Here is an 18,487-nt window from a genome sequence, read left to right as displayed (position 1 = left end):
CCACTTGAGCCCATGAGGTGGACCTGGCCCTGACTCTGCCAGGCTAGCGAAGGCCCCTAGGAGCCAATGAGAAGTCTGAACATCGCCTGCAGCAGTACCAGCAATGGCCAACAGGTGGCTGTGTCCACACACCATCTCCAGCTTCTTGGAGCTACAGGGGGGCCACTCACCTGTCCGTTGTCTTGGGATCCTTCTGGAGATCTCCCCAGGTGCCTCGCCTAAGGGGTGAGTGTGACCAGACATAGTTGTAGACTAGTTCTGGTCCAGATCATCTCAAATGAGCTGACAGCCTCAAAGGCCCATCTATACTTGAACAATAGACAGACACATCCCACCATGCCCTTGGCCTCCTTCCAAGCCCTGCAGTCCACACTCACCTGACTTCCCAGTCAACCATCAGAAGGGTGAGCTCAGGCTTGCAGCTTCGATTGTAAGGCTCTGTCCCCAACACTTCCTCCACCCTCTGCTGCCAGTGGACGCTGCTTACGTTTCTCAGGGTCTGCTCTGAGCTAGGCCTAAGCCCGAAACCTTCCAGTTAGAGTTCGTCAACTCGGGCTCAGGGCAGCTGGCTTTTTTTGAACTGCTCAAGGGCCGAAACTTGTCAGGTCTTGAATAGGATCACTCTGTGCAGCCTAAACTTCCAGTTCTGTAGGCTGCCATCCCCTGTAATACACCAGGTGGGATGCCCCCGTTCAGGGCCTCCTGTTTAGCCGCCAGGCCTCCCATATCAGACGGTATCATATCTCTAACCACCACCATCCTGCCTGGGGAACTCCCTGTCCTGGACTGCCTAACTGACCCCAAAGCTATAAACAATAGAGACTCAGGGCCCTGTTTCCCCACTCCATCCGGCTGGGTTGGACTCAACTTCCTTCCTGCTGGCTGCCTAAGGAAGTGTCCCTGCCCTGGACAGTCTCGCCTGGCCTTTGTTTTCCCAGTAGTCCTCACCCTGGGAGCTTCCTACACTTTTGTCCTTTGTGAAGCCAACACTGTGGTTCATGGATGCCCCTGGGGAGGGCCACGGCCTAGGCTATACACCCGGCTCCCGTACAGCTTTCTATTTGCAGAGGGACTATAGCATTGGGGAGCCGCTTGGGTTCCGAGGGGTGGTCAGCTCAGGATGATTTGAGAGCGGGCAGATTTGCCTGTGCCTCCAGAAAGATCATCTGGGACCCTGCTAGTCTTCCAGGGGTTCCTGCTGTGAGCTCCCTCTCCCACAGGGTCACGTGTAAGAAACCCCTTACTCGGCAGAGCTTTTTAGCTCCTGTCCATATCGCACAGGCACAGACATCAACATTGTCACATGGCTTTTTTGTCACACTTCAGATACTTCCGCTCTCAATGGGGGAAAAAATTGACTCAGCTACTGGAAGAACCCTCATGCCAGTTTCCCCCTTACGCAGCATAATTTCTTCTTTGGCACCTGCTCTGGGGGACCATTAACTAAAGAACGCAGCATATAGTGTGACTCCCATGAATACCGCCACTTGTTTCCTCCCTCACACCCTACTGGGTTTGAGGATGATTTGCAACTTGAAGAAAGATGAGCACTTGACCTCTAGGCCCATCTCCTTCCGGTCACCTGGCACACAACTCATGGGGCCAGATCCTACGCAAAGGAAGGGTGCAAAGCGAAGCCAAGGGAAACAGGGTCAAGGGACTCTCCTCCCCACCCTGTTCCCAAGGGGCAGCAGGAAGTGAGGGAAAAGGGCAGGGATGGAAGGCGGGAGTGAGTGGGAGGGAATGGAGTTTATCAAATACCCAGCAGGGTCCCGCAAAGGACAGCAGCTGGCCCAAGTAGCCTGGCGGAGAGGCTTTCCTGAGGAAGGAGGGAGACCGCCGACCTACTGGGCGGACGGGCTCCCACACAGGTGAGCTCGGAGAAACCACAGGAAGCTGGGCTGCGCCGCCGCCATAGAAGCGCTTGCTGCTGCGGCGCTCCCTAGCTTTCAGGCATGCGGGCGGGAAAGGGGCTGGCAGCTAGACGCGGCTTTCGGAGGAGTTGAGTGCGCAGCGGAGAGCAGATCTAAGTGGTGAGGGTAAGGCTCTAAACCCACTCCCCACCAGAAGGGTACTGCAAGGCAGAAGGGTTCAGAATATGGGTTGGTGGCACTAGGGAGCCACTGCAGCCTACTTTCCACGATGTCCTGCCCGAAACTTATGCGATTGCACTTTATTTGGAGTTGAGTGGATCCCCCTATAAGCAAATTCCACCTTCGCCTCGTCGCAGAGACTGAACCGGAAAGAATACAGTGGGTTGGCATGCCCTGGTGTGGACCGGGTGAAAGCGGGTAGACCACTTTCCCCTTAATCTCGTCTGAACTTAAGCCCCTCGGGCTACGCTGCGACCCACCCACTGCGTCCGCTTTGCCCGAAGTGGGCTCAGAGGTCCTTCTAGGCCCCCTCCTCTAGACGGCCAAGGGGCGGGGCTTCCCCTGACCGCAGACTAGCGGAGGGAGTCTGGAATCTGAGCTGGCGGATCATTAATGTCCCGAGTCTCTGGCTCCACTCAGGTCAAAACCTCTTACACTACACAAAGGCCCACACTACTAGAGTCCAAATTCAGGCAGGTGGGGTTGAGTCCTCCTCAGCTACCCCCAGTCAAGGCCTCGACCATAAGCCTTTATTCCTTATGCCAACACCACCACCACCCCCTCCGCGCGCCCGCCCCATCCAATATTCTATCCCTTTAAGAGGCCAGCTGCAAAGAGTGGACTGTTCCACTGACGTCAGACTCGGGGGGGGAATAGCTCCGGCTGGTTGGCTCTCGCAGCTAAGACTCTAGCGGGAATCCCGATTCTAAGAGGTATTAAATCTCAGATAGGTAACTGTGTTCCTCTCCAGAAGATCTGGGGGTCGTCGAACTCATACCGCAACACTGGCAGAAAGAAAAGCGAACACACTCTCCCTGCGAGACAGCAAATCCTGCCATCCGCCCACCTCCGAGGCTAGATTCTTAAAGGGCCCGCTGGCCTCGGGGCGGAGCCAGCAGAGGCTCGAGCTGGGGCAGTGCTTGGGCGAAGGGCCGGAGCGGGCTTGGCTGGTACCAGGATGGCGGCAGCCCTGGCGTGGGTCCTAGTGGCGCCTGGTGCGAGGTGAGGGCGGGCGTTGCAAGCCTGGTGACTCTCTCCCTGTGAGCTGGGCTCTCAATCTCTAGGGGCGCCCTCATAAATGACCCAGGAACCCCACCCCCACCCGACTGAACTCTGTTTCCACGTGCGGGGCGGGGGCGGGGTCCCGCACAAAGACCAGGGTGCGGGGAGGGGGGGGGAAATACTCTCCACCCGAGACCCCTTGTTCTGGGAGGTGAGGGTGTGGGCCGCTCGCGAGGACTCGCACGGATTCTTGGTGGCTGTGGTGGGAAGGGCAGGTCGACAAGCACCGCGGTGCGAAGTCCGCTGCCCCTTTGTCCCGGAGTCGCCAGGGCGCCTCCTCCTACCCAAGGAGACTTTATGTACTGACAGCCTCACTCTTCTGCTTGGCGCATGCTGCACAGATCCCAGTTCCTCTGCGGTGCTCCTAACAGCTTCCCAACTTCTGTGTGCGCGGTGTCCAAATGCTGTTCCTTCTCCGAATCGAGAGTTCTTAACGAGGGTGGGGGGCCATAGGGAAGTGTAGGCTGGAGCTTGGGTTCAGGGTGTTCTAGAACCATGTACTGCATGGTATACAAACATGTGACTCTGGCAGTGAGTCCGTAGCCTGATTTGTCCCATTTGCAGAAGGGACATAGTTCTACAGGAGATTCTTGCCCAGTTCCAGCAGAAGGAACTGTGGTTTTGGTAGAGTCCCTAAGGTCTCTTGCCTACCCTTCAGTATCCTGCTAGCTCTCAAACCTGTCACAGCCTTGGCAGCTGAGCAGGAGCTCACGGTGTGCCGCACAGGATGGGGTTGGGGACCATAGATGGGGTGAAATAACCCAGCTCTGGAATTCTCTGGACTGATTTGTTCTCTCCCGCCCTTCCTTCAGTTCCTGAGCTGCTACCAGGCAGGTGACACTTCGTGGAGGCCCCAGCATGCGGGCAGGACTGGGTCCCATCATCACACTGGCCCTAGTGCTGGAGGTCGCCTGGGCGGTGGAGCTTAAGCCCACAGTGTCACCCATCTTCACCGGCCGACCCTTCGTGGTAGCGTGGAATGTGCCCACTCAAGAGTGTGCCCCACGCCACAAAGTGCCCCTGGACCTTAGTGCTTTCGATGTGGAGGCTTCACCTAATGAGGGTTTTGTCAACCAGAACATCACCACCTTCTACTACGACCGCCTAGGCCTGTATCCACGTTTCGATGCGGCCGGGACGTCCGTGCACGGCGGCGTGCCTCAGAACGGCAGCCTCTGCGCGCACCTGCCCATGCTGAAGGAGGCTGTGGAGCACTACATCCACACCCAGGAGCCCGCGGGGTTGGCGGTCATTGACTGGGAGGAGTGGAGGCCCGTGTGGGTACGGAACTGGCAGGAGAAGGATGTGTACAGACAGTCTTCACGCCAGCTGGTGGCCAGCCGACACCCTGACTGGCCGTCGGACCGAGTCGTGAAGCAGGCGCAGTACGAGTTTGAGTTTGCCGCTCGGCAGTTCATGTTGAACACGCTACGCTACGTCAAGGCGGTCCGCCCTCGGCACCTGTGGGGCTTCTACCTCTTTCCTGACTGCTATAACCACGATTACGTTCAGAACTGGGAGACGTACACGGGCCGCTGCCCTGATGTGGAAGTGGCCCGCAACGACCAGCTGGCCTGGCTCTGGGCTGAGAGCACAGCCCTCTTCCCCTCTGTGTACCTGGATGAGACGCTGGCTTCCTCAGTACACAGCCGCAACTTTGTCAGTTTCCGGGTTCGGGAGGCCCTTCGTGTGGCTCACACCCACCATGCAAATCACGCCCTCCCGGTGTATGTCTTCACACGCCCCACATACACCCGAGGACTCATAGGACTTAGTCAGGTATGTGTCCCAGGCCTTGCCTTCTTTCTTCCCTACGGGAGCCACTGCATGCTTGGGTTATGGGGGGGGGGGGTAGGGCGCAAAAGTACTGTGGTTTAATGTCTGTCCCACACCTCTCAATCTTGTGCCATGGTAACGTCATCCTCATGCTGTAGTCAAGACTGAGGCCCAGAGATGCTGAGAATTAGCCCAAAGCCTCTAGAAAGCCCAGGAAAAGCGCACAGGGTTAGTTTGAGCCAGCCATCCCCAGTTTGAGTCAGGGGCGTACCCTTGACTTTGTGGGCCCAGGTGTGGGCGCTTGGCTTTGGAGCCTGAGGTCCAAAGTGGGCACAGGAGTGGGCTTACACACAGAAAGCAAAGCAGCCTCTGCCTGGAGGCATACAGGAGAGGGCCGCGCTAAGACCAGCAGGTTAGAACAGGTCTGTGCCAGACTCCTGCCATACTCTCTGGTTTCAGTGTTGCTCAGTAATCACCTCTTCCCACACAGATGGACCTCATCTCTACCATCGGTGAGAGTGCAGCCCTGGGCGCAGCCGGTGTCATCTTCTGGGGTGACTCAGTGTATGCTTCAAGTATGGTAAGAGAGGCCCACCCGGCCTGGCAAAACCGGTGGGAAGGGTACACTTTGGCTTCCACCCTCATCTGGGTACACAAACTGAGCCTAGTTGTCTGTCTCCTAAACATGGGGGCACCCTCCCCCACCCACACACCACCACCACCACCACCACCACCCCCGCCCTGTTCCCAGGAAGAGGAAGTGTTGTCCTGCACAGCTGGAGTCCCACCCTTCCTCATCGACACAGCTGGGTTCCAGTCTGCCTTCACCCCACTTCTCACTAAGGATAGGGGGGACTGTAAAGGCTCATGAACTCTGTGTATGTGATGTTTACATATTTATATAACTAAGTGTGCCAAGGGTGTGGCTCAGTAGAGCACTTGCCTAGTCTAGGGTTCCGACTCCACCACTGGCAAAAGAGATGCTGTCGCCATAGTAGAGACAGTTTCTATCAGGACTATGGGTTAAGGCACTTAACATCAGATACTCACCTTGGCCTCTTCCTCCAGGAGTCCTGTCAGTACCTCAAGAAATACCTGACAGATCTGCTGGTCCCCTACGTAGTCAATGTGTCCTGGGCCACCCAGTACTGCAGTTGGAACCAGTGCCACAACCATGGGCGCTGTGTGCGCCGCAATCCCAGCGCCAGTACCTTCCTGCACCTCAGTGCCAGCAGCTTCCGCCTGGTGCGTGGCCGTACACCCAGCGAACCCCAGCTTCGACCCGAGGGAAAGCTCAGCGATGCCGACCTCAGCTACCTGCAGACTCACTTTCGCTGCCAGTGCTATTTAGGCTGGGGTGGCGAGCAATGCGAATGGAACTATAAGCGGTCGGCTGGAAGTGCCCGTAGCGCCTGGGCTGGGTCCCACCTCACCAGTCTGCTGGTTTTGGTAGCCGTGGCCCTCACCTGGACCTCATAAGGGGTCTCCTCCCAGGATATCGGTCCAGCCGGCCTCCGGAACCAGGATCTCCTTGGCATGAGGAGCCTGTTAAGGGGTAGACAAGTGAATCTGGAGTGGGCAGTGCCCCTGGGATGCCTAGAAGGGCATCCATGCCAGCTGTCACACCGCCCCCCCTGTTGTAAGGGGGAGAAAGACATCCCCTGAGAAGCCCCTCATATTGGCCAGAGAGGACAGAGGATACAGCTAGGCCAGGGAAGGCCTGACTACTCCCCTGCTCCTAGATAGTTTATAATTTTGGGGTCTTCTTTATAAATTAAATATAAAACAACTTCTGTGCTTGGTCTTTTTTGCTTGTTTTTTGGTTTTTGTTTTTTGAGACAAGGTTTCTCTGTGTAGCCTTGGCTGTCCTGGAACTCACTCTGTAGACCAGGCTGACCTCAAACTCACAGAGATTCACCCGCCTCTGCCTCCTGAATGCCTGGCTTGTGCTTGTTTTTTCTGCTTTGGGAGGGGGGGCAGGGAGGGAGAGGAAGACAGAGCTCACAAAAGCCCAGGGTTGTCCATGAGGTAGAGCTCAGCTCTTTGAATCCTTCTTCTGGGGACTTTACTGGGGCCTAGGGAGGTAGAGCTGCCAACTCCACAATTATACTGGAGCAGGGCTTGTGGAAGGACTGCAGGCTTTGTCCCAGGTGAAAGCAGTCTTGGTGGGCTTTGCCCCTGGGAAACACCATGGATAACACCACTGAGACTGACCTTGAGATAGACTGGGTGGAGCCATCCTGGGCCTGGAATTCAGGAAGCAATGGGGGGGGGGGTGCACCACTACCGAACGGGGATGACACACTCCTGCCAGGCTGTGTCTCTAATCAAATGTCTATGTGGGGAGGGATCCTGACCAGACTGGTCATTGCACACCTGACAGATGCTGACGGAAGAGCGAGGAGGAAGCTGCAGTTTTTGGAGCAGGATCACACAAGGGGAAAGGACCAGCTTACAGGCCAGACCAGTTTGTAGGCCAGAGACCTGGGGATCCCACCCGTGGGACAGATACCACTGGAAGGAAGGTTTACTCTTGTTTCCCTTTAACCCTTTCCCCCTCTTGTATAGGATAGTTGGCTTGTATAATAAAGTCTAATTGTTAAGGAACAGAGCCAACAAGGGCCCGCTAGAGTAGGACTTACACTGCCCTAACACCATCTCTTCTGATTGGAATGGAGTTGGGCCCACCATTGTGTCAATGATAGAGCTAGCTATGCATCTCCTGCCTATCCTGTCACCCTAGGCAAAGCCAGCACCAGCTTTCTTACCTCAACCATGGACCCACAGAGAAAGGGCACTTGGTACTTGATCTTCCCTGATGTTCCTACAGACAAGAACATTTCTACCTCCAAGGGCAGTGCTCTCCTGTCACATGCCCCCTCTCCCCATCTGGGTCACAGCCTTGGCCTTGGGTCTGGTAAGGAAGGAGGCTGAGATGTCAATCTTGAGCCTTGGTCCCTGTGTCTTTGTGGGTGTATGGTGGTGCAGCTGGGAACTATCCTATCTGGGGGAGCAGGGTCATCCTCGAAGGTCAGCTTTGGAGCCAGGACAGACATCACTGATAGAGAGCACTTGCCAAACACGTGTGAAGCATATGATCATATATACGAAAAAGTTATCCCGCCCATGAGACGAACTAACGGGAGAGGAGAGTAACAGCAGCCAGGGCAACTCTGAGCCTTCTGACGCTCTCCTTCCCTCAGCCGCCTTCCCTCACTAGAATGTCCCTGTGACTCACTCCCTCAGCCCTGCACTCAGGAAGTGCTCTGCAAGTGCTCCCAAGATTAGCTTGCACTAGGTCCTGAGTCCAGAAAGTGAGTGAGGGCAGCCAACAACCATGTTGAAATTTGAAAGTGATATGGAGAAACCAGGTGGTGACATATGCCTGTTGTAATCCCTGTAACTTGGGAGGGAGAGGCAAAGGGCTCTCTAGGGGACCAGCCTGAGCTATATGAGTCCCTATCTTTTCTTTTTTTTTTTTTTTTTAAGATGTATTTATTTCCCTGGGCATGGTGGCACACAGCACTTGGGAGGCAGAAGCAAGGAACTGCTGTGAGTTCGAGCCGGATTGTTCTACAAAGTGCGTCCAGGACAGTCAAGGCCACACAGAGAAACCTTGTCTCAAAAAACCAAAAATAAATATTTATTTATTTACTTATTTTATGCAAATGAGTGTCCTATCTGCATGTACACCTGCATGCCAGAAGAGGGCATCAGATCACATTGTAGATGGTTGTGAGCCACCATATAGTTGCTAGGATTTTTACTCAGGACCTCTAGAAGAACAGACAGTGCTCTTAACTTCTGAGCCATCTCTCCAGCCCCATGAGTCCCTATCTTAAAACCAGAAAGGAGCCAGGAATAGGACTCTGTAGGTAAAAGACACTAACCAGCCGGGTGATGGTGGTGCACTCCTTTAATCCCAGCACTTGGGAGCCAGAGGCAGGTGGATCTCTGTGAGTTTGAGGCCAGCCTAGTCTACAAAGTGAGTCCAGGACAGCCAAAACTACATTGAGAACCCATGTCTCAAAAAATAAAAAATAAATAAAATAAAAAAGTTAAAAGATCTGGATGAATGACATGGCTCAGAAGGCAAAAGCATCTGTGAGGCCTGATGACCCAAACTCAATACCCAGAGTCCACATGATGGAAAGAGAGAACTGTCTGTCACAGGCCTTCCTCTGACCTGTTTGTGGGATATATGCCACCTCTGTGCCAGAAGAGGATGTCAGAGTCTCTGGAACTAGTTGTAAGCCACTTGGCATGGGGGCTGAGAACTGAACTCCAGCACTCTGGAAGAGCATTCTCCAGATCATTATAAAAAGTTACAAGATTCAGGCTGGAGAGATGGCTCGTAGGTTAAGAGCACTGTCTGCTCTTCCGGAGGTCTTGAGTTCAATTCCCAGCAACCACATGGTGCCCTTTTCTGGCATGCAGGTGTACATGCAGGCAGAATACTGTATAAATAATAAATAAATCTTTTTTTTTTTAAGTTACAAGATTCACCAGGCGTGGTGGCGCAAGCCTTTAATCCCAGCACTCGGGAGGCAGAGGCAGGCGGATCGCTGTGAGTTCGAGGCCAGCCTGGTCTACAAAGTGAGTCCAGGATGGCCAAGGCTCCACAGAGAAACCCTGTCTTGAAAAACCAAAAAAAAAAAAAAAAGTTACAAGATTCACTGAGGCCCCCTCCAAACCCAAAAGCAGTAAGTAATTGCTGGAGAGGTGCTACCTACAAGTTGGCAAGCTGTACCAAGAATACAGCTTTTGAGAATTGTTCCCGCACTAGGGTGGACCTTTTGGTGATACCGCTGCCTTTGAGTCAACCATGTTTCTGTAAGTACCCCCATCATGTTCCGCCTCTATCTAACCTAAAAAAAAAAAAATCTCATTGATTGACCACACTAGACTTGGACAGAATCATTTCTCTGGTCTGTTGTCAGAATCCTATCTGGGATGCATAGAAATTGGTTCACACTTCCTTAGAGAAAGTCACGCCACACCAAAGATAACCAGAACTGCCCTGAGAGGTAGGGAAAGGGTCAGGGGAGGAAGCTGGGGCAGCTCAGAGGCCCGAAGCATGCATATTCAGAGACACCAAGCCCAGGTGGCAGCCCCACCGTGAATGCCAATGTTCAATGGCCAGCAAGTAAGGGGTTCGGTGGTTTAGGATCAAACACAGCTGCAGGCCCGGACAACATTTCACCCTGGGCGGGGCCATGCCCTCTCCTTTCCTATTTTCCCACCCCTAGCAGGCAAGCCTGGGCCTGAGGACCCAGCAGATCTCTGTAACCAGCCTGTGATTCAGTGAACGGGCAAAACCGCAAACGCATGAACATGTGTTACTTATGCGTGTACTCACTAATAGGCCCCTGCTCGTCCTCATGGCTCTGCACGTAATCATCGAACAGCAAGGCCTCACACATGATCCCAGGCACTGGGTCCCACACTTGTGCGTATAAACGCCTGCGAATGTTGGGCAGTAGTCTAGTTACCAACCAGAGCTTCACGAAGACACAGTCACTGACCAAGAACATGCAAAGGAGGCCGGGCATGGTAGCGCACGCCTTTAATCCCAGCACTCGGGAGGCAGAGGCAGGTGGATCGCTGTGAGTTCAAGGACAGCCTGGTCTACAAAGCCAAGGCTAACACAGAGAGACCCTGTCTCAAAAAACAAACAAACAAAACAAAACAAAACCATAAAAAGGGTGAAGACACAACTTAACTTCATGCACACAGAACCTCCCAGAAGCAGGGGACAGGTTAACAGGCATGGCAGGCACAGGCAGGGCTTAAAGCCACCACACACCTAGGAACCCACAAAGATTTTTTTTTCTCTGGCTTGTGTATATGTGCGTGTGTGATGTTTGTGTACATATGTGTAATGTGAATGCCAAAGGTGAATCTGGAGTGTATTCCTCTATGCTTGCCACTTTTTTTCCTAAGGTAGCATTTTACTTTACATTCACTTGTATTTGTTTATTTGTTTTTGTTTTTCGAGACAGGGTTTCTCTGTGTAACATTCACTTGTAGATCTGTGTGGGCGTGTGTGTGCTGTGGAGCTTGGGTAGCAGTCAGAAAAGAGTTGTACCATGTGTGTGTCCCAGGGATTGACCTCAAATGACCAGGCTTAGCTGCAGGTTCTTTTACTGGCTTTTCTTATATTTTCAAAGGCCTTTTTGAAGGGACTAGGGCTATAGCTCAGTAGTAGACCACTTGGCTAGTAGGCATGAAAGCCTGGGTCCTATTCCCAGCACTACACAAAATAACTTGTTTTAATGAGGAGGGGACCCACAAAGTCAAAAGTGCCTAGCGCCTAACGTCGCGGTGGTGTGGAGAAATGACTCTATCAGCATATAGTCCTCAGGGACCACACTGCAGGACCACACATTTGCTTGCCCAGGTCTGTCTGGCACCATCCACCCTGCAACTCCCGCCCCAGTAAGGACACAAAGCCCTTTCCAAAAGCTGTCCCAGTACCAGTAGGAGGAGCTGTGGCTAGTCCAGCCCCAGTCCCACCCCTGTGACAAGGCCAGCCCATGGCGTGGGTGAAACAACTAACTACAAAAGCTCAGAATTGCCTTGGAGCAGAAGCAGCTTCCGCAGCTGCTTCGGGCATCTACCGGCTGGTGCATGTAGGACCAGTGTGTGGGACAGAATCCAGCCAAGCCACGCTGAGCCTTACACAGCATGGTCAGGAAGTTCGGAGAAAGGAACCCTTCAGTCCTGAGGTCAGCAGGGACAAGTGGGCAGCGGGCTTGTTTCCAGGGCTGGGCTGTTTTTTGGTTAACTCAAGCATCTCTTTTTTTTCCCAACGGCTTCCAGCTTCCCGGTAGAAGAAACAGAAGAGCCTCCCTTGTTCACCAGGTCTGCCTGGGACTGAAGGCACAGCTCTCAGCACCTTTCAGAACAAAGGTGAGGCCCTTGAGGGCGTGGAGGGGGGGGTAGGGGGGGTGGGGGTAGGGTAGGTAAAATTCAGCAAAGGCAAAGTTTGGGGGAAGCTGACGGCAGGGTCCTGGCCACAGAGGTGACTCACGTGTACCTTCATGGCAATGCTCCTGTCCAAGCCTGCTCTCTGACCTTGCTGAGCCCTGTAGAGCAATGTTCAACTGAAATCCCAGCAGGGACAGAATTGTAAGCAAGGGGCTGGGCTACTTCAACTACTTCAAGTGGAGGGGGAGGGTCAGAAAGTTCGAGATGTGCATTTAACTATACAGGACTCCCTTGGTCAGGTTTCCTCAGACCGGCCCCATGCCACTATGGCCCACCTGCCTCACATCTGTCCTGTCTTCCTGACCTTGCTCCACTTGGCCCAAGGCTCCCGCGGTTCCATCTTATCCAGCCAGCCGTTCGTCACTATCTGGAATGGTGACACCTACAATTGCCTGCACAATTATGGAGTGGATGTGGATGTCAGTGTCTTTGATGTGATCGCCAACAAGGAGCAGAGCTTCCACGGCCCTAACATGACTCTTTTCTACAGCTGGCAATTGGGCACCTACCCCTACTATAATACATCCACCGGGGAACCCGTATTTGGTGGCCTGCCCCAGAATGCCAGCCTGGCTACCCACCTCGCTCACGCATTCCAGGACATCAAGGCTGCCATACCTGAACCTGACTTCTCAGGGCTGGCAGTCATTGATTGGGAGGGGTGGCGCCCACGATGGGCCTTCAACTGGGACAGCAAAGACATTTATCGACAGCGCTCTTTGGAACTGGTCCGCGCAGAGCACCCTGACTGGCCAGAAACTTTAGTGGAGGCAGTAGCCCAGGACCAGTTCCAGGAAGCAGCACAGGCCTGGATGGCAGGGACCCTCCAACTGGGGCAGGTACTGCGGCCCCGTGGCCTCTGGGGCTACTATGGCTTCCCTGATTGCTACAACTACGATTTTCTAAGTCCCAACTACACAGGCCAGTGCCTACTAAGCATCCGTGAGCAGAATGACCAACTAGGGTGGTTGTGGAACCAGAGCTATGCCCTCTATCCCAGCATCTACTTGCCCGCAGCACTGATGGGCACAGGGAAGACAAAGATGTATGTTCGACACCGTGTGCAAGAGGCGTTCCGTGTAGCTATAGCTTCCAAAGACCCCAACGTGCCCATAGTGCCCTACGTCCAGATCTTCTATGAAATGACAGATCATCTTCTGCCCCTGGTGAGTCCTCTGTGACCTTGTCAGATTTCCTTGTTAGGTAATAAGGTAATAGGTCCAATTGCTGAGCCTACCTGGCTTCAGGGTACTACTATCTTTGGGGGTGAGTGGGGGGGGGGGGCGGGGCAGCTCTCTGGAACCAAACTCGGGGCTTTGTACAAATTGTTTTACTACTGACTTAAACACCCCCGTGCTCTGTCCATCCACTCTGCCCTACATAGAGCATCTGTCTGGTTTAGGCTAAGTTCGGCGTGAAACATGAGTGAATCAGAATTTAATAGAAAAATTAGTTCCTGTCTACTCGTAAACAGGGAACAGGCTTGCCCCTGGCCACCAACACTAGAGCAGCCTCCATAAAGGCTACAGATTATTTGTCCCCTCCAGTGATGTCACAGCAGTTCCCACAGGGACAAAGGTCCCACAGAACTAACTGTGCAATCTCTTTGCCCAGGAGGAGCTGGAGCGCAGCCTGGGGGAGGCTGCAGCTCAGGGAGCAGCAGGAGCGGTACTCTGGGTGAGCTCGGAGAAAACCAAAAGCAAGGTAAGCTGAGGCCTGGGCGTCGGGGAAGGGACGAGGCGAGACTGGGCTACTCTCTCTGCCCCTGAAGTCCTGGCTAAGCAACAGGCAAGTGCCTCCCAGGACTAAGCGGCTCATCCACCACGGCTGTGGTGTCGCTTACACTTTCCTTCCCACTTAGGAATCATGCCAGGCCATTAAAGAGTATATGGATTCCACGCTTGGACCCTTCATCGTGAACGTGACCAGTGCCGCTCTTTTGTGCAGTAAAGCTCTGTGTTCCAGCCACGGTCGCTGTGTCCGCCGTCCCCGTTATCCTGAGACTCTCCTCACCCTCAACCCTGTCAGTTTTTCCAGTCAGCTAACACACAAAGGCAGGCCCCAGAGCTCCAAGGGTAGCCTCTCACCTAAGGATCGGGCGCAGATGGCTATGAAATTCCAGTGTCGATGCTACCGTGGATGGGGTGGGGAGTGGTGTGAGAAGCAGGCTATGTGGTGATTAGCTGTACCAGACTGCACAGCCCCGACCACCTAACATACGCTGGGCCTACCTATGACTTCCTCAAGTACAGTCACACACACACACACACACACACACATACACACATCACAGTCAGGAATACGTACACTCAGCCACTGTCAAGGTCACATTGCACACAGGCACACTCGTAGAGATAGTCATACACAGTGAGTCAGAATTAAGGGCAGGCACTATTATTCTGTGCCTATAACGACCTACTTGGCAGGATCACAGGCAATTCCTCCAGAATCTACAAGGAAGCAGTCACAAAAGCCGACATTTACCATATGTCTGTGCCGTGCCAAGCCCAGTGCTAAGAAAGCACCACTACAAGTGGACCAACTCATTCAGTCTTCACAGCCCAAGACATTCAGGGAGAGTGAGCGCTTTTTATTTCCTTATTTTTTGCTGTGCTGGGAATTGAACTTAAGGCCTCCCACACACTAGGCAAGTGCTCTACCACTATATGCCCAGCCACTGAGGGTGAGCACTTCCTGTCCAGTGTTGCCTACCAAGAAGAGACAAGCACGATGATGCACACCTTTGATCCCAGCACTCTAGAGAGGCAGAGGCAGGAGGATCTCTGTGAGTTCAACACCAGCCTGGTTTACATAATGAGCTTCAGGACAGGCACGACTACACAGAGAGACACTATCTTCAAAATAAAATAAACCAAAAAACCCCAAGAGATATACAAATTGAAATCTGGGCTTGCACAACTATGATGTGTTGATGGTGCACTAGGAGGCCTGGGAAAACACATTAACACCACCGTACACGATCCCTGAATCTACTGAGAGTAATAGCATTCCTCAACCAAACAAACAAAGCTGTCCTATTTTACGTAGCTCCTAAAATAGGCAGGTCTCAGAACCCAGAAGGCACTGGAAAGGCTCTTCTCTTTCACCGAAATATTTTGTCTGAAGACGACTGCTTTCCGTAATCAGGAGGAATTTCCACCTGGTTGGACCGTTTCTAGGATTGGAGAGGAGACAAAACTCCATTTCTTTGAGTCTGAGGCGGGGAGAGGTGCAGGCGGATCTTAACCCAGTGGCCCGGGCAAGAGGAGGCGGAGCCAACAAGAGCACGCTTCCGGCCGAGACGCCACGGGAAGGGAAGAAGCCCGGGACAGAACGGGTCTATCCTAGTTCTGTTGTGACGCTCAGAACCAGGGGCGGAGTGTCTAGGTGGCGACATTCCAGGCACGGAGGACTTAGGAGGAGGTGCGCTGTCGCCTGCGAAGACTGCAGTGAGTCCTCCGTACTGCTGGGCTCAGGGAAGGCAGAACGAGGAGTCGGTGCCAGAGACACCGGGAAACCGAAGCGTGCGCAGGCGGGACGCGGACCATCTCGGAACTCGGCTTTAACATGTCAGTATCACCCTTATTTCTCACATGCTACCTGTCTATCCTCCCCGCGCCTGTGGTTCCCCAGTTACCGGCTCTCCCTCAAGTCTTCCCAGTGTTGGCCATTCCCTGTTAGAGCATGCTGAGCCACACCCACCCATAATCAAGCTTTCAGAACGCCCATTCCGAAAAGATTACCGGCCAGTGACCCACAAGGGACAGGTGCAGACCTTCTCTTAGCTCCACCCACACTGGTGGTCGCTCCCCCTCCCCCGCAATGAATGGGTTAAGCCTGTAGGGGGGGGCGGGGAGGACCCTGGGGCTCTGAGCTAGGGAGCCCTGAGGTTCCTCCTACCAGACCTTACTTAGCAGGCCTGGGAGCTGGGGAGGGGTTGCCGGGACTCCTGAGCCAACTGATTCAGGTAAGAGGCTACAAGCCCTGCTAGGTGTGTGGGGGATGTGTAAGAGGAGAGAGCCTCCTGTCCTCAGACTCAGGGAACAGGAACGTTGGGAAGAGGAGTCAGGAGGCCTTTCTGGAGCAAATGAGTAAAAGAGTGGGACTCAACTGTTCACCCAGTGCAAGAAAAACCCAAACAGACTGCCCTGCTAGCCGAACCTAGAATGAGGTGGGTAAACAACCAATGGGGGTTTAAGCATCGGAGGCCTGGGTCTCCAACCTGGTGGCCGTTGGACACCTGTAGATTTAGGAAGGAAGCCGTGGTCCTTATCAGGGTGACTACAAAACTCGGGCCAAAGGCATGGAGGCTTGCAAAAGCCACATTCTGTGCGATAGGCCAACCTGCATGCTGGTGCTGGTGGGGCCCCATAGATAGGGACAGTTGAGTCCAAGCCCGGGTGGGGATATGACAGGTATGAGGAGGAGGACTAGGGAATTCCTGGGATCCTGGGAGAGATCTTTCTTCTGAAAAAGAAAACAGGTGAAAGCAAGCTAGATGTGACGTCTGGTTTGCACCTTCTGCCAAGGCTAGCCAGCTACAGTCATTGTCTAGTAAAGAGCCAGAGTATGGTGGCGCACACCTTTAATCCCAGCACTTGGGAGGCAGAGGCAGATGGATCACTGTGAGTTCGAGGCCAGCCTGGTCTACAAAGCGAGTCTAGGGCAGCCAAGGCTACACAGAGAAACCCTGTCTCGAAAAGCAAAAACAAAGACAAAAACAAAAAGAACAAAAAACCAAAACCTTGTAAAGACAACCGGCTTGTGGTTGAGGGCTGATACCTCTGAACCCAGAACTGAGGAGACTGAGGCAGACACAGGCTACTTGTCCTGGAGGGTGGAGGGCTGGGACCCAAACAAAAGATGGCCCAGCAAGTGGGTTACCATTCCCGCCCTCAGCCCCTTCCAGTGTGGGCCAAGACACCTGCATTCATTCATTCATCCTGCATTCATTCATCCTGCCTTCCTCTCCATGAGTGCTCTCCTCAAGTGTAGATGAGTTTGTTCCAGGCTACTTATACTTTAAGGTGCATGTGGGAACAAGGTTGAAGCACACTTTCCTCAGTTCTGGGGTACCTGCTCCCCACCCCCTTCCACTCATCAGTCCTTCCCTGCCCCGACCCTGTCTTCCTCACACAGCTTAGCATGGCTGCTGTCCGCAGATGAGCCCTTGTATAAGGAGCTGCCACTGCCTAGAGACTGTGTGTGTGGCCTTACCCTCCAGCCAGGCACTGAGCCACCTGAAACCTAACAGGAAGTGACCTTGGCTTCCTGCCTGACTCAGCTGAGGCAGCCTGGATCCTACCTGTAGGCAAGAGCTGACGCTGAGCCCTGGCCCCAGTCAAGCTAACCCCCTACCTTAGACCCCGAGCACCGGATGGAGCTGATCCTGAGTACCAGCCCAGCAAAGCTGACTCTAGATCCTGCATGCCAGCCAGAGCTGACCCTGAGTTTCAACCAGACCAAGCTAACCCTGGATCCTGCACACCAGCCAGAGCTGTTGCTGAGTCCCAGGCTAGCTGAGCTGACCCTGGATTCCACATGCCGCCCAGAGATGAGCCTCAGATCTGGCCCAGCTGAGCTTACCCTGGAGCCTGAACGCAAGGCAGAGAAGATCCCTGCCCCCAACCTGGCTGAGTTGACCCTGGAGCCTGTGCACTGCCGACCCGAGCTGCTGAGTGCCTGTGCTGACCTCATCAATGACCAGTGGCCACGAAGTCGCGCCTCCCGCCTCCACTCCCTGGGCCAGTCCTCAGATGCCTTCCCCCTCTGCCTGATGCTGCTGAGCCCTCATCCCACACCTGGAACGGCCCCTATCGTGGTGGGCCATGCCCGCTTATCCCGGGTACTGGACCATCCCCACAGCCTCTTAGTGGAGACAGTGGTGGTAGCCCGTGCTCTGCGGGGCCGTGGCTTTGGTCGCCGCCTCATGGAGGGCTTGGAGGCCTTTGCCCGAGCCCGGGGCTTCCGACGGCTGCACCTCACCACTCATGACCAGCTATATTTCTACGCCCACCTGGGCTACCAGCTGGGCGAGCCTGTGCAGGGCTTGGTCTTCGCCAGCCGTCGGCTGCCCACCACCCTCCTACGTGCCTTCTCTAAGACACCGTGTCCCCAGGCACCCAGCAAGGGGCCTATCCTAGCTGCCCAAGCTGTCCCAAGGAGCTCCAAGGGACCCCCACTGCCACCACCTCCTCCCCTACCCCAGTCTCTGACTACCTCACCCCCTCCGTCACCAGGGCCCCTTCCTCCAAGCCTGCTAGAGACTCAGTACCGAGATCTGAAGGGGTGCCCTATATTCTGGATGGAAAAAGACATCTGAAGGCTGGGCACAGTCTTTCCGGAATGCTGGGTTGTCCAGATCAGTCCCAGCCTCAGCCCCACGGGCCATACTTCAGCCCCCTGGGGACAACCTTAGCCTGTGTATGTTTCCTGGGTACCAATGGGCCAGGAGGTGGCTTCAGAGCTTCGGCTCAGAGCTGTCGGCGTGGCTGAATAAAGGCTTCCATTAGGTATGGCTGTGACAGTTTATTGGTTAACACCCTTCCCAGGTCCCGTATGCCTGG

At 54.2% G+C, this 18,487-nt stretch overlaps 2 protein-coding genes across 2 annotated transcripts; both read left to right on the top strand.

Annotated features, from left to right (window-relative positions):
- Positions 1 to 1,691: 1,691 nt before the first annotated feature.
- HYAL2 (hyaluronidase 2) lies at positions 1,692 to 14,100 on the top strand (the record flags this gene model as incomplete). Its single annotated transcript, XM_084752512.1, has 10 exons — positions 1,692 to 1,871; positions 2,845 to 3,095; positions 3,968 to 4,934; positions 5,422 to 5,511; positions 6,000 to 6,407; positions 11,465 to 11,659; positions 11,754 to 11,843; positions 12,161 to 13,087; positions 13,536 to 13,625; positions 13,783 to 14,100. Exons 3-10 carry the CDS (start codon positions 4,014 to 4,016, stop codon positions 14,098 to 14,100), a joined length of 3,039 nt encoding a protein of 1,012 aa, XP_084608638.1. The 5' UTR covers positions 1,692 to 1,871; positions 2,845 to 3,095; positions 3,968 to 4,013.
- Positions 14,101 to 15,354: 1,254 nt separating this feature from the next.
- NAA80 (N-alpha-acetyltransferase 80, NatH catalytic subunit) lies at positions 15,355 to 18,436 on the top strand. Its single transcript, XM_084752743.1, has 2 exons — positions 15,355 to 15,490; positions 17,285 to 18,436. Exon 2 carries the CDS (start codon positions 17,299 to 17,301, stop codon positions 18,241 to 18,243), a length of 945 nt encoding a protein of 314 aa, XP_084608869.1. The 5' UTR covers positions 15,355 to 15,490; positions 17,285 to 17,298; the 3' UTR covers positions 18,244 to 18,436.
- Positions 18,437 to 18,487: the final 51 nt, after the last annotated feature.

The sequence above is a fragment of the Acomys minous genome (assembly GCF_964271855.1).
Source record: "Acomys minous genome assembly, chromosome: 13".
Taxonomy (NCBI): Eukaryota; Metazoa; Chordata; class Mammalia; order Rodentia; family Muridae; genus Acomys; species Acomys minous.
The sequence above is the reverse complement of the archived record's forward strand: the minus strand, read 5'-3'. Positions and strand labels throughout refer to the sequence as shown.

Excerpts from the sequence above, each read along its gene's own strand:
- NAA80 (XM_084752743.1), top strand. The coding sequence starts at position 17,299 with ATGGAGCTGATCCTGAGTACCAGCCCAGCAAAGCTGACTCTAGATCCT.